This window comes from Apostichopus japonicus, chromosome 16, assembly GCF_037975245.1.
Source record: "Apostichopus japonicus isolate 1M-3 chromosome 16, ASM3797524v1, whole genome shotgun sequence".
NCBI lineage: Eukaryota > Metazoa > Echinodermata > Holothuroidea > Aspidochirotida > Stichopodidae > Apostichopus > Apostichopus japonicus.
Genome location: NC_092576.1, coordinates 7,029,510 through 7,054,402, shown reverse-complemented (window position 1 = coordinate 7,054,402; position 24,893 = coordinate 7,029,510). Strand labels below are relative to the sequence as shown.

At 36.6% G+C, this 24,893-nt stretch overlaps 2 protein-coding genes across 5 annotated transcripts in view; both read left to right on the top strand.

Moving 5' to 3' along the window:
- The window catches only part of LOC139982611 (uncharacterized), an 89,970-nt gene that overhangs the window by 40,127 nt on the left and 24,950 nt on the right, over window positions 1-24,893 (top strand). Inside the window, exons 1-6 of one of the 4 annotated variants that reach the window (XM_071995570.1) lie at window positions 10,706-10,791; window positions 17,602-17,834; window positions 18,647-18,955; window positions 19,515-19,690; window positions 20,186-20,246; window positions 21,144-23,224. In XM_071995570.1, the coding sequence (XP_071851671.1) occupies window positions 17,633-17,834; window positions 18,647-18,955; window positions 19,515-19,690; window positions 20,186-20,246; window positions 21,144-22,000 (1,605 nt within the window). In that variant the 5' untranslated portion in view covers window positions 10,706-10,791; window positions 17,602-17,632 and the 3' untranslated portion in view covers window positions 22,001-23,224. Of the gene's footprint in view, window positions 1-10,705; window positions 10,792-17,589; window positions 17,835-18,646; window positions 18,956-19,514; window positions 19,691-20,185; window positions 20,247-21,143; window positions 24,180-24,893 lie in introns of those variants that run through there. The other 3 variants (XM_071995571.1, XM_071995569.1, XM_071995568.1) reach the window with 3 other exon arrangements.
- Window positions 1,283-23,224, top strand: LOC139982620 (uncharacterized). The gene is made up of 6 exons (XM_071995593.1): window positions 1,283-1,426; window positions 2,195-2,435; window positions 2,706-2,887; window positions 3,349-3,475; window positions 4,617-6,590; window positions 23,111-23,224. The coding sequence occupies exons 2-5, from the start codon at window positions 2,228-2,230 to the stop codon at window positions 5,468-5,470; spliced, it is 1,371 nt and encodes a 456-aa protein (XP_071851694.1). The 5' UTR covers window positions 1,283-1,426; window positions 2,195-2,227; the 3' UTR covers window positions 5,471-6,590; window positions 23,111-23,224.

Below are 24,893 nucleotides of genomic sequence, written 5' to 3'. Positions count from 1 at the left end.
ATTTAATCGTACCCATTCGGTCATTTAGTTTAATATATGTTATCAGATGTTATTATGGCAATCATTGACAGCCACGTTGCACTGTCCTCGCTTTTCTAATGACATACTGATACGAAATTGTGCGAAGTAACACTTGCCTTAACAATATTGTAAAATTATATTTATATACAGAACAATATATAATAACTTTACCTCGTAAACACGATAACTTATTAGACAAAATGACATATTAATGTCAACTATCATGGAGGTGAGAGTCCGACCCGGAGGTTCAGTTAAACTGTTATACTCAATATAAATGATTGTTTCATTTCGGAATTAGAACGTTTGCGAACGTATATGATGAAATTATTTTGATATTTGACCTAATCTACTGTCGGACTATTGGCAACTGATAGTCAGTGGCGTGCCCAAAGGGAGGCGTGCGCAAAGGAAGGCGTGCGCAAAGAGAGGAAGAGCAAAAAGGTGCGTGCTTTAATATCATTGCTTATTATATTAGTTTTGTTAAAATAAGAAAACAATTAAAAGGAAACTTCAAAGGAACACTTATTTTATGTAAAACTGAATATAATATATAACCATCCTCGTGAAATTGTCATTGTCATTGTCGAAGCCCCCTTACCTTTTCAAATTGTGATAATTCCCTTCAATGAAGCATAATTCACTATATTATCAAACCTATTACAGTTATGTCGGAACCTTCACCCCCCCCCCCCCCCCCACACCACTACCACCACCACATCTGTTACCTCACCCTTGGTGTCAACAGTTCTTTCGCTCTACACGAATTTATAACATGGTGGCCTGAAATATTTTGATGTGACCCTTCTAACAATTAACAAGTCTGCGCATACATGAAATTGTGATTAACTCAAATAATTTTTGTTGACGGGGATGTCTAAACTTGTTTTTATTAATATGCATTAATGCATAGTTTTTGGGGTTAAGTCATGGATGATAACTCTAAAAAGTAGTTGATATTGTCAACTTTAATAAGGTTAACAACTTTTCAGTTATCTACGTGTTTAAATTATTGTTTATCAACTTCTATGTTATTATTCTGTTCATGTTAGTAAGTCTGAAGTCCATTACTTTTAGACAAAAGGGGAACCTCTTATAGGGCATTTATAAATCCTGGGTTGTCTCAGGGTAAATATTTTACATAATTAAGAATTTTTTGTTTACACAATCCGGATAGTGTTTAAACAGTACAAAGTACATTGATAGTGTATTACTGCACATGATACACGCAGAGAACACAGTGAGTACTGTACATCTAGTAATGCTTTGTACCACAGTAAAATCTGGATCGTACTGTGTAAATCGGGTGACTGCTGTATAGATGACTCTATATCATTCATTTTGAAAGACTAAGTGTAACGGCCTGTCGTTGACAGCTAAGGGATAACTTGTGACCCAGTCTGTTGTAAGTTATAAATTCAATATTTTCTCTCCCTCTGTCTCATTATTAATATTATAATTATAATTATTATTTTACTTATTATTTTTATTATATTTATTATTATTGTTGTTGTCGTTATTATGGTTGTTATTATTATTATAATAATTATTATTTTTTATGATGATTATAATTATTATTAAGCTTGGAAATGTAAGAAGTGGTTTCTTACAGCTTGCATTAAGAAAAAAAACTATATCTATAGTTTTGGTATTTTGCGTTCAATTGCCAGTTTTTTCGTTCCATAATACAAAGGTTAACTCTTAACCAGTTTAGTCTAAGTTGAACGGTTAACAGAGGATCGAAATTTGCTGTTTCCCCTTTCCTCCTTTGCTTGTCCCGTTATCCCCATTGTTTGCTGCTCAGAAACATATCAAGAGATCCGTTAATTAGAAAGTGGGTATGGATTTACATCCCTTAAATTTCAATCGATGGAAGTTTACACAAAGCAAAAAAGGAACGCCTTCGGGGATTTTGCAACAAAATTATAAAAGTTTGTGCTTGGCTCCATCAACCTAATTTAAAGTTATGTGTTTGATTGAACTATCGGGGGGTCTTCTTTTGTTGTTTCTCTGCTTAAGTGAGTGACTGTTTGAATTTTTGTTTTTACTCAATTTGGCACATAATATACAAGAAACTAATATTTAATTACTACCGACGTAACGGATAAATATTCAGATTGACGCCACTAGAAATTACAATGAAATGTACGATATTGTTCTTTCAACATTTCAGCTTAATTTTCGGGAGCTCCGCCAAGTATACAGAATGGCCGCCATGCTCAGTCAAATATCCACTGTCATAGCGTTGTGTGAAAAGGGTCACAAATTGATATCTCACTTCCAGCAGACTACGTACAACAATCAGGAACAAAAATATGAGAATCTATGCAAGGAATTATGTATTATTAAACAAATTTACATAGACTTGAGGAACAGGATTAATAGCAACACCGACTCAAGGAATTCTAAACAAGGTAATGTATGAATTAACATAACAAATATACTCCCTTAGGTGGCTTCCATAATTGGCCGTGTTCTAGCCTTCCTCTTTGTTCTTCATTAATGATCGTGCCTGCCCCTCCCCCCCCCCCCTCCCTCCCTTCCTTCTAAATGTTATGCGTATAAGTGTTATCCTGCGAGAGTCCGGTGACGTTGTGAAATGTTTATGTTCTTAGTGGAACATCCTTAAGTTTGTTGTTATTATTTTGATTTAATTTATTTATCTTCAATAATTATTTATAAAGGATTGCTAGCTGCCATACATAACGTACAAACAACTTTAGATGAGCTATTGACAGCTGCCAGAGGAGCCCGCTTGGAAATGCAACATGTTGGAAGTGCAAGGCGAGATCATTTAAAACGGATCATTGACGAAAAGACCCAGTCCCTGCATCGAGCGAGCGAGATGGTGGAATTGGCAACGAGCGTAGGTCACATAGCCTTAATCTACATTACTTTATTCAGTTTTATACGGGAGGATCCTGCGTAAACATTCTTATATTTATATAAATATACCGATTTTACTTAATAGCGACGTTAGGGGCGGAACCAGGAAAATAGAGCAGTTTTTAAGCTGAGTAATGGATTTGGACTGTTACGTAGGGGGTCTGAGAGTCCTCCTTCCTCCCCGCAAAAAAAAGACATATTAAAAACATTTTAGACGCAAAGTGGTGCATTCTGTGGCATATTTAGGTTAAGTCTAGTACACACAAGGTTGTGCTAATTACTACAAATTTGAACAGGGAGGGGTGTATATCATCTTCTACTTTTAAATCGATAGGAAGCAACAACTTGACTTTCTGTAAGACCACAGATCTATTCACTGAAGCAGGCAACCAAAAATAAAGAAACATGCACATTTAAACATCACTTTCTTGTTTTTTTCAGTTTTATAAGTTAATGCCATCAGATCGATCTTCTAGTAATGCGGCAGATAACACGGCTAACGACATAACTGGTAACTTCGAAGATACAGTGACCGATGGCAGGGGTAGTGAAGCAGCTGAGTCAGAAGGTACAGCATTTACCTCTACTCTCTTATTTCTCCCTGCATTCCTACTTTCATGAGTCCCTGTCTTATTGTTTTTCTGTCCCCCATGTCTCCTTTCCTGCCTGCCTCCTTACCCCTGTTTCACTGTCTCCATGCCCCATTGCCTCTCTTTCTCCTTTCCTCCGTGCCTGGCCCTGGCTGTATACATCCGTGACTCACTTTATCACTGCCTCCCTACCTCCTTTCCTTCCTGTCTCCGTGCCTCAATGTATCTCTGTCTGCGTTCCTTTGCTGCATCCGTGCCTCCCTACATCATTGCTTCCCTCTCTCATAGCTTCCCTAGTCCATACATCCCGCTTCTCACTGACTCCCTTGTCATCCCTGCTTTCTCTTACTCATCCCTTACTCTCCATAACTTCTGTGCCCTCCTTAATCCCATCCTGCACCTTGGTTCCTGTTTACCTGCGTCCATGCTTTTCTGTTCCCTGACTCCTGACCACCCTGCCTAAATGCCCGCTTACCTCCCTGCCTCTCCATCTCTCTATCTCATTGCCTTCCTGTCTTTGTGACTCCCTACCTACCTGCTTCTTTGCCTCCCTGCCACAGTGCCTCCTTTCCTCTCTGCCTCCTTTCCTCCCTGCATCCGTGCCTTCCTGCATCTGTGTCTTTCTGCCTCCCTGACATCCTGCTCTCTCCCTTATTCTCCTTTACTTATGATGCCTTCCTAAATCCCCTTCACTCCTCCTGCCCCGTGGTTCCTTTTTGCCTGTTTCCATACTTTTCTGTCTATCTGTTTCACGGCCTCACTGCCTAAATGCCTCCGTTATTCCCTTATGCCGGCCTGCCCCTCTCCTTTCCTCCCTGCCTCCGTACCCCTGTGTCCTTGTCACATGCCTCCTTGCCTCTCTGTCTCCTTTCTTCCGTGCATCTATGGCTCCTTGTCTCTCTACCGCTCTGCCTCCTTGCCTCCCTGCTCCTTACAATCATGCTGCTCCCTGACTCCCTTCTCTCTCCCATACTCGTCCTTACTTCTGTGCCTTCCTAAAGGGGTGGAAGGCCAACCCTCTCCTGCCCCGTTACATCTCCGGTTCCATCTTCGATGCCTCCTTATTTCCTATCCCATTTTTAATACTTAAATCTGTTCAAATGTATATCTTATTGACAGGTCACGGAACAACTGACAATGAAATCAACGAAAGCGTACAAGAAACCAACGAACCGCCAACATTCAAAGAAATACCAGACATAATCCAACCTCACGACGTCATCACGTTCAAAAATCATATTTTTATATTGATGGATGGGGGAATCTGCAAATATAACATGGCAGGAAAAAGGATTAAGCTTTACCAAGGAGATGATAGTTTTAAACCATTTGCCGCAACTTTCCTGGGAGCTACTTTATATGTTACAGACAAGATGAGTAAATGTGTCGTAACATTTGATGAATCATTGAATGTAAAGAATTGGTTTGGTAAAAATAACATGGAAGAACCTGCAGGTATTACGTCATGCGAGAGGGAAAATTGTTTTTACGTATTGACAGGTAGGAAGAGAGAGTCGGCTAGAGTAGCAAAATTTAATGCCGATGGTAAGTTCATAAAATTTTATTGTAGTGGTAGTCTTGAAGAACCTTGGTACATCAAGAAAAGTAGCTCAAACCGTTTTTTCATCTCTGACTTTGCAAGAATGGCAGTTGATGTTTATTCAAATGATTTTAGTAACCGACTTTACACTGTAGACACAAAGGTGCATTGCAGAGGAATGGATATAGATGAAGTGGGAAACATTTATATTTCACGGAGAAATCCCGGATATATAGCACAATACGAGGATTTCGGGTGCCACAATAGATCTATGAATAAGTGGGTAACTTTAGAGGAAAGTCCAGTACCGTGGTTTTGGGAAAATAAAAGTTTAGACTGCGTTCGTGGTCTTCACTATTACCGTTGTCAAAATCAGAAATTTGTGATGATTGTTGATGCTGGTAACAATCGCCTTAAAGTCATTTCATTGTGAAGCATATGGATAGGCTATTAGTCCTACGCTTCTCTATTTGTTTTTTTCACATTCACGTAACATTCGAAAAAGTGTAAGTGTATGAGCGTATACTTTCAGCATAGTAACAGTTACTTTGCTTTGTGCTTCATGTTATTTTTATTTGGGGTGTTGGGGGGAGGGGGAGGGGTTAACTATAATGATTGTTGTTGATTTTGTCACGTTTGGTATTGTGTGCGTATTTTTAGCTGAAGGTCCCGGTATTTTTTTTCTTTATTACGGTCAGTGTTAATGACATCTCGTCCCACGCAAATACGATTATACACTAATGTACTGCGTGTGATTCCGTGATATCACAGTAAACGGTTAGATACGAGCCATTAACACTTTACCTCATAGGAATTTGGTCTTTCATCAAATTAAAAGGGATTAAGAGCCTTGATAACATGCAGTAGTCTCTTATTTGTCATTCTTTGCTGAAAATAGAAGGAATCTATGAGATGGTAATGGCGTTTAATGGGCGTGCGAGGGCGGGCTCTTGTGAATGCACCCTTTGCCTGTGTGTGTCTGTTACGCTTTTTCGTAAAGGCTCTAACTAAGAACCGCTTTGGGGTTGGTGTTGGTATTGATCAAAGGTCAGCATGGGTCGAAGTCTGCAAACTTTGTTTACACAATATCTCAAGAAGTAAAAGTTGCCGGAAGTTCAACTTGGTGTGTAGCTTGTCGTTGGTGAGGTGAAAATCTGCAGTGTTTTCATGAATGTCAAATGTGATGTGAGGTCAACCGACGGAAACAGTGTGAAAATCATGTAAACATGCATGATACCTCAAGGAAGATCACCTATTTAGTTCCTATATTTGGCAAAAGGACTTCCTGTAATTGGTCCAGCGAGCCGTATTGTTTTCGATCGAGGTCAAAGGTCATTTTCGGCCAGCAGAGGTCAAAATGTAATATATCAAAAAGTGCTATATCTCCAGAACCAGAACATGAAAGGCCCTCATATATGCATGGTATGATAGCCTTGTGTATTGTATAGTTTCTACACACTTTGATGTATGTCAGAGCTCATTAAGGTCACCAGGTTTCAAAACTTAAACACTATGAAAATGTGGTATTTCCAGATAGAAAACCGCAGTAGCTGGTGCGTATGGCTGTGGCTTTTCTTTAATGAGTACCAGAACCCTGTTATTTTTTGTGGTGGAGGGCTCAGGTTATTTGGGTTCAGAAGAGGTTACACTCTGGAAATTTTAAACATGACATCATAAGGGTTTGATCAGATGTAATATTGGCATATAAATTTCCTACAATGAGTAAAAAAAACCAGTAATTCTTTTTAAAGGTGAAATGCCTTCAAAGTCAGCAGTGGTGAAATGTTAATTCCTTAAAAGTACTGTAGCTGGGTAATGTTGTTTTTCAAGTTGAGACTTCTAATTTGCTTCAAGTCAATGGTTGTTAAAGGCCAGCAGAACTCAATCCCTAAAACCTATCTTCTTAGTTAGGGATGTGGTCAGTAATAAGCTTTGGTTTCAGCATGACATTTTGTGCAAAGACATGGTGTACAGGACAACTTGGTCAGTTCGTAATTGATATCAATTGTTTGTTATGCAATTGAAAAATATTTGCATTTTTAAGAACCTAATTAGTTATTCCTGAAAGTTGATACCACGTCAGGGTAATCAGAAATACTGCATTATATCTTAAAATGCTCAGAATTTCTCAATATTTAAAACCCCAGGGATCTCCTTTGACACCAAACACTTGACTTTATCTCATTACAATTGCCCTAAGGTTTTCAAACTTTTACATTTTACCTAGTAAGCAGTTTGCATATAATTATCTTTCTTTATAACTTTCTTAATAAGGGTTTGCAGAAAAAAGACTGTATCGTATTGCAGTTGTCTTAAGGTTTTCAAACTACATTTTACCTAGTAAGCAGTTTGCATATCATTATCTTTCTTTATAACTTTCTTTATAAGGGTTTGCCAAAACACAAAAAAATAAACAAAACAAAAAAACACAAAAAAATTTCAAACTTTTACATTTTACCTACACAGTTTGCTATCATTATCTTTCTTTATAAGGGTTTGCAAAAAAAAAAGAATTTATCGTATTGCAGTTGCCTTTTAAGGTTTTCAAACTTCTACATTTTACCTATAAGCAGTTTCGTATCATTATCTGTTTTTTATATCTTTCTTTATAAGAGTTAACGGCTTGACCAAACAAAATATATATCTTTGTTGTTTTTGTCGACTCCAGTTGTCATTCGAGTGATTTTGCTACGACTAGTGCGTCGGCTTATATGTAAAGCAGACGAAAAATCCCCTCCTGGAGGATCGAAGACACATTCAATTATTGTGTGATCCTGTAAACAAAACTTCGGATTTTAGGGCAAACACATGAAACCCTCGTCCCTTATTTGTCACGAATAAAACAGTAGTATTATTATCTTGGTCTGATCCATCGATTGAGAAACACAATTATTGTATAGAGTCTTGATGCAAAATATCATCCGGATCAGATTCCTACGTTGAGAGTACTAGAGTAATATAATAGTAAAACAAATTAAGGTCTGATCCTGAAGTATATATATATTTATAATTGTGAGGATGTGGTAGACAGAAATAACAACGGATTTTGTGTTTCACCAATGGTCTGGTGGCACCATGTATTTAAACATGAAATTAGATATAACCGGTAAAATCAAGAGGGCAGTGGGTAAGACTCAAGAGAAACCCCCTGACACACTGCAAAGAGAAGAAATAAGTAAAAGTGAAAAATAGGAAAAATGACTATACAGTATATACGCACTCTAGAGGTAAAATATTAACGTTACCTAAAACCAAGGCCAATAGGGTGTACATGCACGGACATCGTTATGACATCTTTAACTTAACTAGCAGTGGTATTAATCCAACGTATAACAATACATAGTAGAAGTAGCTGCGACCATTACGTCCCTGACACGTCTGTCAATAACAACAACTTAATACTAAACGAAAGGGTATTGTCCATATACGGCTTAACTACCAATCATATATACTGCCTTAAGTTATAACATTTTAGTAAAACAATACTAACTCGGATAGTGCATGGCGAAATTAATACGAACTATTGAATTTGGTCAAAGGGAAGGAAAATATCTTAACTATTATGCATACTATCACTTTAAGGCTATAACTGTACTATCCCTTTAAGTGGGTAGTCATCACCTTAAATATGATAAGAGAAAATATCTCGTAAGTCTTATTGGTTAAAAGTAAAATTAAGAGAAAGAATACTGATAATATAGAAAAAGCACTTAGAAATATAGATGCACATGGTGAGGCTATGCTGTTGTGTTACGTTAGGTAACTACACGTTATGAACCTCATTCTTGTGTACATACACATTACTATAAATTTAACGTTACATGGGCGCCGCCATCTTAGCTGAAACAGAGGGCGCTCTCCCAGAACATAATCTCAACCTCGTGTATGTGAGCCTCTTACGTAACTGGCTCCTAGAATTATCTCTATAATCTCTATAATACATTCCTTTAAAATATGAATGTGAAATCAACCCTTAAGTAAAACCTGTAGATTATTTATAAAGATACATCTTCAATAAAACAAGTTAAATATAAGTATATGTAACCCATAGTGTGTCTACTCAACATAACGTTAGAATAGGGCTTCCCTATCCCGGCATAATCTGTACAGTAGGATAGCGTACCCTAGCCAAGCCTTACCGATACGAAAATGGTCGATAATATTAAGTAAAATATACGATCACTGAATAACTCCAGTGCTACAAGAACTTAACAGGTTAAAGAAAGATATATTTACCTCCAAGTGTCAACAATGCGATTGTCCAAGTGCATCACATGCTCATTTATTACTTAGAACTCAAACTTTCGATAACATATTCGTGCTTGTTGATTCGTCTTGAGATATATAGTGTGCACGCTAACTGAGCTATTCCCAGCTGGCTATATTGCGTAACACACAAGGACCCTTTGTTCGAGCCGGAAATGACTCATGGCTACATGCCATGGAACGCACAGATTCCCTCACATATATATATATATATATATATATATATATATATATATATATATATATATATATATATATATATATATATATATATATATATATATATATACATATACATATACATATATATATATATATATATATATATATATATATATATATACATATACATATACATATATATACATATATATATATATATATAAATATATATATATATATATGTATATATATATATATATGTTAGGAACATGATTTAAACAAAACAGAGGCCCCTATAAATTTTATTGGATTACCTTCACAGAGAGTGGTACAGCCATCATTCAGAGGTTAGGGGAAAATGACACCTCATGCAGTGGCACATTGATATACCATATGACATTGTGTTGCTGCACTCTTCATTTTGCTCTGAGTTTTGTTCCTTTCTACCCCTCAGGTATGTTCTTTTTACTTTATTTTACATATTACTCTTGTCTTTAATAGTTTAAGGATCTAACTGATGTATTCTTACCTGTATTCATGGTAGCATTCAATAGAAATGTCAAGACATTGAAGTGCAGCTTTTATAGTAGTTTCATATGTTCTTAATGTAGCCTTAAGCTGTATGTTACCTGTATGGTACATTGTTAATTGATATGGTGAAGCCACTGCAGCTACGCCCAGGAACGGGGTGGTTCCATGGTGTCGAATTACTTAGCAGGTATATCCTGTGCTGCATAGACTAATTAGATGGATTGTTCTATTGGAAGAGGGGTTGATTAAAGTAGCTGCACAGCAGGCTGCATAGGATAGACCCCCTAGAGAGATCTGGGTGCACAGGATTGGTGGAACTGTTTAGGTTACCATGGCAATCCTATACCAGATAGAGATATTTTTCTTATTAGCTGTATACTGCCATTGCAGTGGTAGTGTGTGGGTACAACTATATTGAAACCTTTGTTTTAATAATAAGTCGTAAGCTAGCTCCCTAGTTCATGCAGGGAAAAGTTGCTAGTCTAGGGGGGCGCAGAGGATAAATATGTTAGAATAAATATTAACACTTCTGTGTGCAGCTGTGTGGGTCATGTCAGTTAGTTTGGTGGATATGTTTGTTGGTCTATGCGTGAGTGTTATCTGTAGATTGATTAGATTTATCTGTTATCAATAAATTCATGATGTTGCACTGAGGTTGATATGATATTGAAGAGAGCTGTAAAGGACAATTATGTTCTAGATTAAAGGGTTGTAAATACACATTGATATACCATATGACATTGTGTTGCTGTACTATTCATTTTGCTCTGAGTTTTGTTCCTTTCTACCCCTCAGGTGGCCTATATATTGGCTCATACCTAGGTCACCCGAATCCCCGGGATAAATATATATATATATATATATATATATATATATATATATATATATATATATATATATATATATATATATATATATATATATATATAAAGATAAACAAGCGAATATTTTTAACAACACATACTGCTATATTTCGGAGTGGTCACCACTCCATCGTCAGGCAATTGTACAAGATCAATTAAATACAAGGGCTAATATACATCCGAAGACGACAATAGTGATAAGCATGAGTGAATTTCTTTTCTTTTTTTTAAACTAGGAATGATTAGAACAACCAGCAATTTTTTTTTGTGAATTTTTTAAACTAGGAATGAATAGAACAACCAGCAATAAAAAGTAAATAGGGATTAGAATATATATATATATATATATATATATATATATATATATATATATATATATATATATATATATATATAAACATTGATTTCAAAATTATGAACGACCCTCAAAATAGCAAACAAAACCTTGGTAACGTTTATTCACATAAATCCTTTTTAATACACGAATCTGAAAATATTATCACCGAAATGATACTACTGTTATTAGATATATATATAAACATTGATTTCAAAATTATGAACGACCCTCAAAATAGCAAACAAAACCTTGGTAACGTTTATTCACATAAATCCTTTTTAATACACGAATCTGAAAATATTATCACCGAAATGATACTACTGTTATTAGATAAAGGATCAGTTGTATGCAATAAATGTTTTATTATCAAAATTTTGCAAAGATTATAGAGTTAGATGCATCTGTTATGCCTACAGAAAGAAAAGGTTTTTCACAATGTGACATTAACACTATAAGCTCATTCTAGCGTTCTCGTAAGATGACCAGTACATTAAATGTGAAAACCGTTTTACATAATTTTTCTTTGCGGTATAGGAAACAACCTCTAACAAGCAAAAAAATAATGGGAAACTGATTGGCTGATTGACTTATGACGAATTGGATGCTGCTAATTGTCCTTCTTTCCCAAGAAAACGAATATATGTAGCAATTTTGATATTTCTCGGCTCGTTAACTCCTCCCTAAATTTGCGCGCCTCGGTGCTATCGTTATATTCTAACTTAAGAAATTCAGTTTGGAAGGAAAATAATAACTGCATTTCCTTCGCATGAACAAGTTTATGGTATGAGCAATATGTGCTGAGCCAAAGCTTCCAGGAACTGCATAATAATAACACAAAATACTGCATATTCCCTTATCAACAACTAAGCATTATTGACTTGTGCATAGACATACAATCCCGTGGAAACATCAACTCCACAACCAGTTAAGAACATTTTTGTTTTGTATGTTTCAATACCGTACTTTCGTGTCCAACTTTCAAGGAATTCCTAGTGACAGTACGAGCAGTATATATGCTACACTTAGAGAAAGGTTGGGAATTGTCCATACTGACAGTATGAGTGCTTTAAAGCATGATATGGGAGGACAGTATGGAGCGGTAGTGCCACTGGAAAAATCTCCCACCTGGCTAACCTTCACCCGATTGTTACATATTAACAAAATAGTTAAAACTTTACATTGAGTACTGATAACAATAATACGTTCTTTTCTTGTTTTGTTTATGCCGGAGATGCAATGGACATTTTTAAGGATTTTACTGGCTGGATTTATACCTTTGGGGCCCTGGGTCAGAAACAATATTTGGTGGTAGTTTTTAGACATTTAATGCAATTAAATCCCAATGCTAAGGTGTGACACGGCTGATATTTTGGGACAAGGTGCGAATGGGATGGTGGAACATTTTCAAACTTAAAGGTCATGTCATCTGAGGTCACCAATGTTATCATATCTGTTGACCCGCTTGTAGGTGACCTTATATTTCGTACATTTTCGACGCCATATTTAGATCTCAAAAGTGCCTTTTGATCAAAAATCTGATCACAATTTGTGATCATCAAAGTGTTGGCTATAGTGTTGGTTACTTTATGGGTACATGTAGGACCACAATTACTTGGACTATTTGAGCCCAATCTTGCTTGATAATATTATGAGTATTGTCATATACCCCTACGCAAGGAACCACAGTGCCCTTGGGCTCTTGTCTTGTACGCTGCGCGCCAACCGATGGTGGTGCTCCGCTTAGATAGTAATTCGCCCCCCCCCCCCGGTTAAAAAATCCTGGATACGCCCCTGAATAGAATATATTTTATTATCAAGGCATATGTTACCTTATTAACAACACTTGCAAGAGCCATACACGTAGATTGTGTCTTACGGAAGCCATAGTGATTATTACAAAGAATGTTGTATTTACTAAGGAAAACTGAAATTCTGTTATGCATTAATTTTTCCAATACTTTAGAAAGTACAGGAAGTATTGGACTGTTATTATTAACTAAGCTAGGATCGCCCGCCTTAAATATTGGAATCACCATGGCAATTTTTAGCTTGTCAGGAAATCACCAGTTTCTATAGAAACATTAAACATATGGGCAACAAAACCTGCAATAGAATAAGCACTTGCTTTTAAAATATCAGATGAAATCTGGTCAATGCCCGGGTTCTTCCCGCTTGGCATTGAACGAATTATCTTTAAAACATCATAAGGGTCAGTGGGAGTGAGGAACATTGCATTTTCATTATAAACAATCCCTACAAAAGTCGAATAGTTAGGATTGTTATTTTTACTTATTTTACTGGCCAATGATGGACCAATGATGGGTCACTAGATTTCCCCGTATCGGTCATAATATGACAAATATTTGATTTATTACTTTTTTTCTTCAATAAAGTATTGATCACGTCCCATGTTTTCTTGACATTATTAACGTTAGACTTGATTTGTTCGCGAAAATGGTCACGTCTAACCTTTCGATTATATTATTCAATTTGTTCCTATAAATGGTATATTTTTGTTTTCTTCTGTCACAAAAATTACTGACATATTTTCGGTATAAGGTATTTTTACGTTTTATAGATTTTAGCAAACCCGGCGTTAGCCAAGATGTAATTCCCTGTTGATGGTTGCGAATTCTTTTAAGAGGACAAGGCTTGTTTGTGTATTGAAGAAGTTACAACATTAATAAAAGCGTTACAACACTCCTCAACGTTTGCGTAAGTCATTATATCAAACCAATCACATTACCGTAGTTCATGACTATTTGAAGCAATACTAGCATTAGCAAATAAACGCTTCCACTGAGGGATGTTTTTTAATGAATCAGCCTTCGTTGCACTAGTAGCACTTAAGAAGATCGGAAAATGGTCACTTATATCGTGAACTAGGGATGCAGATGTAGGTTTAGAACTGAGGTCGTTTGTAAAGATATTATCAAGCAATGTTGCAGAGTGCTCAGTTATTCTTGTCGGTTTGTCAATTGTGGGGAAAAGCCATGTGAAGCCATTGCATTTAAAATATTGATTGTACGGTCATCCTGGTCTATTAAATTGATATTAAAATACCCCATAATGTAGGTATAACTATCTTTATTTTTGAAGGTTGCACGCAAACAAAATAATAGTTTTTCAAGCTCTTCAATAAACAACGCACAGTTTGAACTGGGGATTTTATAAATCACACCAATAAAAGTATTCCTGTTACCTGAGTCAACTTGTACAAAAATTGTGTTCAAATGTTGTACAAATTAACTCAATATTTACATCACAATTAGTGTACGTATTGTTAAATTACAATGCTACACCTCCGTCTCTGCCTGTTTCTCTGTCATTATGCTTTCATTTAGAAGCAGTTTTCTAAACATTGAAACAGTATAATTAGTGTTGAGCCAAGTTTCAGTTACTCTTTTTTGATACTGATATTATTGATAGAAGTTTAAAAATTACATTTAAGTTGCTTTGTGTTGCTTTGTGTGTTGACCTGAGTCATCATATACTAGTTGAGTAAATCACAATGAGCAATGGGAGGGTAATGCAGTAACCGTACATGCTACACATTACCGTACATGATTGGTACGCGGATTCACTGTGTGATGAAACCTCTAGGTTTTTCTGGATGGCGTCAACAGTATTGAAATCACACAGAGTGGTTTATGACCATGTTTCATTCCGAGTTACTTCAGAACTTCAGAGCTTAGCCGGAAGTATACAGATAATTGTTAGTATGGAAATTAAATATAAACTTGAACAATTGACTGCTTTATACACCCCTAACATCTAGGCCTGATACTAAATGTACGTTTAGGCCATAAGCTTTAATAATAACAATCATACAAATTAACACATATTTCATATGTGACAAGGTGTATACAACAAGACATGAATACGTGTTTCCAATAAAGCCCAATAAAGAAGGATATTTAAACTAGTACTTATAGTACAATAGGCTACTACTGTTGCTTAGCTGGGCCAGTGGCAACACTGTTCAACAGTGGCAGATCCAGCTCAAAGCTGAAAGGGGACGGGGGAGGGGGGATCATTTGAAGGGGGTGCAAACTAGTTGTAATTGCTAACATTACAAATATACCGAACATTCTAGTGGAGTTTGGGGTATGATACCCCTCCTCTCTGAAAATCATTTAAATTGTATACCTAAATGGTACTGTACACTGCGATGCATATTGTGCATAATATAGCTACAACAGGTGCCAAATTAGATATGTAGGGATGTATCCTTTGTACATCTGCATATTTATCAAATGGTAACTATTTGCTGTTTGTTGCAATTATTACAGACTTAATCTAGGTATGATGGAAAAGTGGAAACCGTAAAAGTTAAAATGATTCTATAACCCTTTTGGGGGATAAAACGGAAAGTTCTTGCAGTCCATAAGAATACCATTTTCTGAAAAATAACGTATAAGTTGATGTTTTTTTTAATAGTTTCAATTTGTATCTTGGAAGTGTCGGTGAACGCTGGCAAATGCAAATGGTATTCTGGGCTGGTAACGAATGTGGTGAAGCAGAGATTAACTTTATGCGAATGGTATCAATGAATGGTCACCATGTGTGTATTCTTAATAAGTACATGAATTGAATATGTAGCATATAGTGAAAATACAGTAACATAACATGGGATTATCAGTTATACCAATATAATCAGATTTTCACTCTGAAAAGTTTCTATAAGATTGTATTTCAAAGTATATGTCTATCAGATTGCATTTTCTGGTCTACTTGTTTATAATAATTAACTAGATTACATGTCTTATAAGTACTGTCTCTATATTCAGGAACTGGCATGGATAAAGTGAAACACGTAGATTGTTTGTGATCAACCAACACAGACATCTCGTGGACAGATTTCATGTTAATGTTTGTAATCCCATATCCAGTTATCATAACCCGCGGGGAGATCGTTCAGTCTATGTACAGATAGAGCAAGTTGATCATTAATGATTTTGAATCTCCTATAAAGGAGCTGTACACAGTTATCTTAGTGTGGTTGGTACGGTACCATTCTGTGAGATTGATACTGATGTTTTAGGGTACTACCGGAATATAAGTTTAGTCATTTAATTTGTCTTGTATATATTTCCATGTACATGGCTGGATAGTACCAAACGTTGAACATTGACCCTTTCGGTTCTGTCCAGATGTTCAGTATGAAAATATGTGTATCAAGGCATTTGTTTCCCCCGGATTTCCAGTGACATTATTTTCCAGTACACCTTGTTGATTCCCTATGGTGGTTTAGTAAGTGCATTCCCTCAAAAATTCATAATATTTATATATAGTAAACTTGCTACTGTCTGACTGTTGTGTATATTTTGAAGGAGACTATTGTTGCTTAAACATGTTTCAATAGCCAAAATTTATTTAGTTAATGTTGCTCTCAATGTTTGTTGTTGTTGTTGTTTTCAGTTGTTCTTGCTGCTGTTGTTTGTTCTTTTGTTGTTGTAGGTGTTGATTTTTGTTGGTTCCATTTTTTTCATGTATGCAAAATGGGATTTCGAACGTAACATGATTTTGCTTTTACTATACAATTCGTGTGGAATTTACTTTTTCAGTGTAGTGTTTGCCGATCAACATCCTAAATATTACTAGACTACACTATGTAGTTGTTAAAGAATACTTTTGATTATCAATAGTTTACAGTTTGCATCATATGGAATGTAATATGCTTGAAAATGTAACAAGTGATTTCTTACAGCTTGTATTAAGAAAAAAAAACTCTTCTGTAGTCGTGGTAGTTTGCGTTCTTTGCCAGTCTTTCCGTTCCATCAAACAAATATTAACTCTTAACCGGTTAATTTTTTAACGTTAAACATTACCCCCTTACATCCTTTACTCCCTTACCAACTTACCCCCTCACTGTCTTACTCCCTTACATCCCTTACTCCCTTAATCCCTTATTCCCTTACTCCCTTACTTCATTATTCCCTTACTCCATTACCCTCTTACATCCTTTACCCTCTTACTCCCTTACCTTACCCCTTTGTTTTTCTGCTCAGAAACATATTGCAGAGATCCGTTAAACAGAATAAGGGGTAGCATTTACATGCCTTAAATTCAAATCGAAAGGTTTTTACTAAAGTCGAGAAAGGTATCTTTCAAGTATTTTTTTTCACAGGTGAAACAAAAGATGCAAGTTCATACTTGGCTCCATGGATCTAATTTAAAATTATTCGTTTGATTGAACTAACGGGGGGAGGGGGTCTTCTTTTGATTGTTTATTTGCTTAATTGACTGTTTGGCCTTGTCTTTTAATCAAATTGGCACTTAATATACGTGACACTAATATTGTATTGCTACCGACGTAACGGATAATCATTCAGATTGACGCCACTAGAAATTGCTATGTAATTGTAGAATATTATTCTTTCAACATTTCAGTTTAATTTTCAGAGACCTTCGACAAGTGTACAGAATAGTCAGGATGACCGGTGAAGTCACATCCACTATACAATTGTGTAAAGATATTTACTCATCGATATCCCAAGTCAAGCAGACACTGGTCGGCAATAAGAAACAACAATGTGAGGATCTATGCAATGATATAAGTGTTGTGAAAAACATTCTCAATGATTTGAAGGAAAAGATTGAAGGAAAAGACACCGACCCAGGTTATTCTGAAGGAGGTAATATATGGATTAATAAGGGGTTAATCAACGGTCTAGCGTGCGTTACTCACAGGATTAATGCTCGATCGGGGGTTTTGGTTGTAGCGATGGTGCGATAACAATCAAAGCTGTTGTCGTTTTCTATTTTCATTATTTTCATTTAATTGGTGAATATACCAAGGCCGGATATGGCATGCCTACCGTTAGTGAAGACACCTCTTAAAGCAATAGGTCAACAGATATAGCTTATTTTACGAAGAGATGTGCAATTGGGATGGCGTTGTGAGGGTAACGGTGGGAGAGGCAGGAGGGGATTGAACAATCTTTATAGCCTGGTGTGTGGTGGTAGTAGTATTAGTAGTAGTGAGGAATGGAGTAAATTGCACTAGTGTGAGGGACATGATAGGAAATCTTGTTCCTTTGCTGAGTGTAACAAACCTTGAAAAAGAGTAAGATAATCGAAATAATCACTTGTACAAATGTTTGGTTAATGATATTATCAACAGTGGTATGTTGAATATGGATCAACACAACTGAAAATAACATTACAGGTAGGCTACATAAGAATGGAAGGAACTCCTAGCTACGGCATTTAATATAATAAGTGTGCACGGCGTTAGGTTAAATTGCGGTATATGTACGTGTGGTAGTTATATATGGGATAGTTGTCCTGTAATTCTCTACATAATGTTGTATTTGGATTAGTTATATAGAATATCGTTGCCCTGTGGTATCTCTACATATATTTTACATGGGTTAGTCATATAGGATATCGTTGCCCTGTGGTATCCGTACATCTACATCTAATGATAAAATTTTCTTCACCACAGATCGTCCCCAGTCGTTATCCGACTACGGTATAATGAAGCTGAACGTTGCCAACAGCCTGTGGAGGGCCGATGCGTTAAGCATCGCCACCATATTTAACTTTTCTGCCGCATATATTGAAGAGTTGGAGTCGAAGACAGTACCCGGCATTTCGCTGATCGGGAGCCTGGAACAACATGGAATTCTGGGAGAATCGAAAGTAGATCAATTAGAGAAAGCCCTGCGTAAAGTAAACCGTGAGGTGGCTGTGCAGCATGTACTTCGGTACAAAGAGAGTCTACCCATACCAGAGTCCAGTCTAGCTAGTGAAGGTATCTAAAAATAAGGGGTTAATCAACGGTCTAGCGTGCGTTACTCACAGGATTAATGCACGATCGGGGGATAATGCAAGCGATGCACGAGGGCGGAGCCCGAGTGCATCCAGCGATAGCATTAACACCTATTTGTGTGGGGGAAAAATCATTAAACAAAACATTTTTGGTTACGTATAACCAAAGATTTATTAAAGTGATGCCCCGTAATTTTACCGTGCGTTATTCACAGGATTAACCACGGTCAGCTGACCTGAATGGACCAATAGGATTTAGGAATCTTTACTAAGTATGAATGAACATACAATTATAGGGGTGGGGGGCTTCCAACGTTGGCCGTGTTCTAAAGACTTCCTCTTCCCGCAGTCTTTGATCCTCATTAACAATCTTGCCTGACCCCCTCCCTTCCTTATAAATGTTATGCGTCGGCGTCCATATACGCGTTATCCTGTGAGAGTCCGGTGACTTTGTGAAATGTTTTACGTTCTTTGTGGAATACTATTTATTTGTTTTGATAATGTTGTTGAAATTTTTTTATTTTCAATAATTATTTATAAAGGATTACTAGGAATCGTGCAGAAAACACATACAGATTTGCAGAAAATATTGACAGATGTCAGCGGAGACAGGTTGAAGAAATCCCAGCTTAGAAAACGACGTAAGCTGGGAAAGGTGATTTCTGCATCAAACAAGTCCCTACAGGAAGCGAATGAAACGTTGATATTTGCAGCACAGGTAGGTCCCAAAGACTTAATCTAATTTAGTTTATTTGGTTTTATATAGGAAGATCTAGCGTAGAAAGTTTTATATTTATATAAATATACCTATTTTACTTAATATCGAAATTTGAGGTGGACCCAGGAATTTAAAGTAAAGCATTGGTGATGCTGAGGTAATGGGAGCGGGCTGCTATGTAAGGGGTCTGATGGTACTCCTCACTCCCCTTCCCTCTCCTTCCCTCCCCCACTCCCGCCCGCCCGAAAAAAAAAGACATATAACTATTATTTTAGACGTAAAATGGTCATTATGAGGCATAGCTGGGTTATAATTTAAGATACAGGAAAGGTTGTGCTAATCATTATACTTTGGACAAAGAGGGGTGTGCATCACATTCGACTTTGAAATGAATAAGAAGCACCAACTTGACTTTCTGTTAAAACACACATCTATACATTGAAGCATGCAAAAAAATGAGAAACCACATTTGAACCTAACTTTTTGTTATTTCAGTGTTACCAGTATAGGCCAGACAATCCACCTTCTAGTGGCACAGTGACCGATGATTCAAGAGGTATATCATGTATTCCTACTCTCTTCATTCTCCCTGCTTCCCTACTTTCCTGAGTCCATGTTTCATTGCTATTCTGTCTATCTCCCACATGTCTCGCGACCTCCGTCCCTAAATGCCTCCGTGACTCACTTTCTGTCTCGTGCATCCTTGCCTCTCTGCCTCCTTTCCCCCTGCCTCCGTGCCTCCTTGCCTCCCTGCTCTACATATCCCCGCTGTATCCTGACTCCCTTCTCATCCCTTCTCCCTCCCTTCAACCGATTCACACAGAGATTACAGTATACTGTAAATCTTTAAACTTTGTAACACAATAAAAACTGGAATGTGCTGAAAAATCTGATAAATCGGTGGCATGTGCTATGAGGATATGTGTAATCCAACAAATACATCAAACTAGATTTGTTGGGATTACACGTATCCTCGGTTCTTGCTGTAATGCTAATATCACGTGCTTTACTGATTTTTAGCACGATCCAGCTTTTACTTTGGTAAATAACTTAAAGAGATACAAGTAGTTAATGTGGTCTCTATGTGTATCGGGTGCTCCTTACTCTCCTTTACCGCTGTTCCTTCCTAAATCCCCTCTGTGAGTGGTTCCTGTTAACCTGTTTCCATGCTTTTTTATCTATCTGTTCTCTGACTCCCGGCCTAAGTGCCTCCGTTAGTCCCTTTCTTCTGCCTCCTTTCCTCCTTGCCTTCGTGCCCCCTGTCTCCATACATCCCTGTTGCTCACTGACTCCCTGCTCTCTACCTTACTCTTTCTTATTTCTGTGCTTTCCTAAATCCCCCTCAACCCCCTCCTGCCCGGTGGTTCCTACATGTCCGGTTCCAGCTTCGATGCCTTCCTCCCTACCCCATTTGTAGTACTAAAATCTGCTCAAATGTTTATCTTATTGACAGGTCACGAAACAACTGACGATGAAATCAACAAAAGGGTAGAAGAAACCAACGATCAGCCAACATTCCGAGAAATATCAGGCATAATCCAACCTCACGACGTCACCACGTTCAAGAATCAGATTTTTATATTGATGGATGGAGGAATCTGCGCTTATGACATGGAAGGAAACAGGATTAAGCGTTACAAAGAAGACGGTTTTAAACCATTTGCCGCAACTTTCCTGGGTGCTACTTTATGTGTTACAGACAAGAAGAGTAAATGTGTCATAACATTTGATGAATCATTGAAGGAGAAGAAAAGGTTTGGCAAACCCTATATGATAGAACCTGCAGGTATTACGTCATGTGAGAGGGAAAATTGTATTTTCGTATTGACAGGTAGGAAGAGAGAGTCGGCCGAAGTGGCCAAATTTACTTCCAATGGTAAGTACTTAAGATGTTATTGTAGCGACAGTCTGGAAGATCCTTGGTATATCAAAAAAAGTAGCTCAGATGAGTTTTTCATTTCTGACTTCGCAAGGAAGGCCGTTTATGTTTATTCAAATGAATTTAGTTACCTTTATACCGTAAAAACATATAAACATTGCAGAGGAATGGATATAGATAACATGGGAAACATTTATGTTTCACTGAGGAACCGAGGATATAAAGCACAATACGAGTGTATCGTGCGCTACATTGAACCCAAGCAGAATAATTCGGAAATGTTAGAGGAAAGTCCAAAACGGTGGTTTTGGCAAAACCAGAACAAAAGTTTAGACTTTGTTCGTGGGCTGCACTATTACCGTTATCAACATAAGGAATTGTTGATGGTTGTTGATCCTGGTAACAAACGCCTTAAAGTCATTTCATTGTGAAGCATATGGATAGGTTATTAATCCTACGCTTCTATTTGTTTTTCACAGTCACGTTACATTCGCAAAAGTGTATGAGCGCATATTTTCAGCATAGTAACAATTACTTTGCTTTGTGCTTCTTTATTTTTATTTAGGTGATTGTGGGGGGGGGGGGAGATGGGGAAATCGGGTTAACTATGATTGTTGTTGTTGATTTTGGCACGGTTTGTAGTATATTTTTGCTGACGGTCTCGGTTTTTGTTTACTATGGTCAGTGTAATGGAATCTCCTCCCACGCAAATACGATTGTACACAAATGAACTGAGTGTGTTTCCGTGATATAACAGTAAACGGTTAGATATGAGACATTAACACTTTATGTCATATGAATTGCCCAGTCATCAAATCAAAGGGATAAAGATCTGTAAAACATGTAGTAGTATCCTATCTTGTATGACTTGCCGAAGGCAGGAGGAATCTATATATGAGATGGTGATGGCGTGTATATGGGCGTGGGAAGGTGTGTGTGCGTGTGTATACGCTCTAACTTCAGAAGGGTAACTAGGGTAAATTTCATATCTGGTATGTAGTTTCCCTTAGGTAGAACATATTTGTGTTTGTTGGTATTTGTCAAAGGGCATTTTAGGTCAGCATGGGTCAAAGTCTGAAAACTTTGATCACTCAATATCTCAAGAAGTACAAGTTGCCGGGAGTTCAACTTGGTGTGTAGCTTGCTGTTGGTGAGTAGACGGTCTATAGTGTTTTTCATGAATGTCAAAGGTCATTTGAGGTCAACAGAGGGGAAAAATTGTGAAAATCATGTAAACATGATTACTCAAGGAAGATCACCTATTCAGTTCCTGTATTTGGCAAAAGGATTTCCTGTAATTGGTCCAGCGAGCCACATTGATTGTGGTCATTTTGGGTTAGCAGAGGTCAAAATGTAATATATCAAAAGTGCTATATATCTCCAGAACCAGAACATGAAGGGAGCCCATATGCATGGTATGACAGCCTTGTGAAATGTATAGTTTCTACACAATTTGATGTAGGTCACAGTTCATAAGGGTCACCTGGTTTCAAAACTTGAACACTGTAAATATGGTATTTCCAGATAGAAAACTGCAGTAGCTGGTACGTATGGCTATGGCTTTTCTTTAATGAGTACCAGAACACTATTATGTTTTTTGGGGTGGAGGGTTCAGGTTATTTGTGTTCAGAAGAGGTTACACTCTGAAAATTTTTTACATAACATCATAAGAGTTTGATCAGATGTCAAATTGGCATATAACGTTCTTATAATGAGTACAAGAACCCAGTAATTCTTTGTAAAGGTCAAATGCCATCTGAGGTCAGCAGTGGTGAAATGTTAAATCCTTAAAGTACTGTAGCTGGAAAAAAAAAATTTCAAGTTGAGACTTTTAATTTGCTTCAAGTCAATGGTTGTTTAAGGCCAGTAGAACTCAATCGCTGGAAATATTTCTTCTTAGTTAGGGATGTGGCCAGTAATAAGCTTTGGTTTCAGCATGACATATTGTGCAGGGACATGGTGCAGAGAGAGCACGTAATTGGTCCGATCTTAATTGATATTGTTAGTGAAATTGAGAATGATTTGCATTTTTAAGAACCTAATTAGTTATTCCTGAAAGCTTATACCGGGCCACTATCTTAGTATACATTGCTCTCACCATACTTAATTGGTAAAGGTTTAAGATGTTGTTTAAGGTGCCATTTGTATTTAAGTTTAATCAGAAATACTGCATTATATGTTAAACTGCTCAGAATATTTAAGACCCCATGGAATTTACTTTGACACCAAACACTTGACTTTATCCTATTACAGTTGCCCTAAGGTTTTCAAACTTTTACATTTTACCTATTAGCAGATTGTTATCATTATCTTTCTTTATATCTTTGCTATAAGAGATTGTCAAAACACAAACAAAAAACACAAAAACAATATACAAAGAAAAAGAAAAAAAAACAGGTTTTCAAACTTTTACATTTTACCTAAGCAGTTTGCTATCATTATCTTTCTTTATACCTTTCTTTATAAGGGTTTGCCAAAACACAGTCAAAAAGCAATCAATACAAAATTTAAAAAAAAGAAAAATTTTCAACTTTTACATTTTACCTAAGCAGTTTGTTATCATTATCTTTCTTTATTTCTTCCTTTATAAGGGTTTACCCAACCCCCCCCCCCCAAAAAAAAAACAATAAAGAAATAAATAAATTTAAAAAAAAAGGTTTTTAAACTTTTACATTTTACCTAAGCAGTTTGCTAGCTATCATTATCTTTTTTATATCTTTCTTTATAAGGGATTGCCAAAAAAAAAAAAAAATTGACTTTATCGTATTACAGTTGCCCTAGGGTTTTCAAAGTTTTACATTTTACCTTAGTAGTCAGTTATTATCATCTTTCTTATATCTTTCTTTATAATGGTTTAGGGTTTGACAAAAAAGAAAAAGACAAAAAAAAAACTTTGTTGTTTTTGTCGACTCCAGTTGTTATCGAGTGATTTTCCTACGACCAGTTCGTCGGCCTAATATGTAAGGCAGACGAAAAACCCACTCCTGGAAGATCGAAGACACAATTATTCCAAAACACACACAAAAAACTATAAAAAAAAGGTTTTCAAACTTTCACATTTTACCTAAGCAGTTTGCTATCATTATCTTTCTTTATAAGGGTTTGCAAAAAACACGTTTCTTTATCGTATTACAGTTGCTCTAAGTTTTACATTTTACCTTAGCAGTTAATTGTTATTATCTTTTTATATCTTTCTTTATAAAGGTAAAGGGTTTGACAAAAAAGAAACAGAAAAAAAAGACCTTTGTTGTTTTTGTCGACTCCAGTTGTCATCGAGTGATTTCCTACGACCAGTTCATCGGCCTTATATGTAAAGCAGACGAA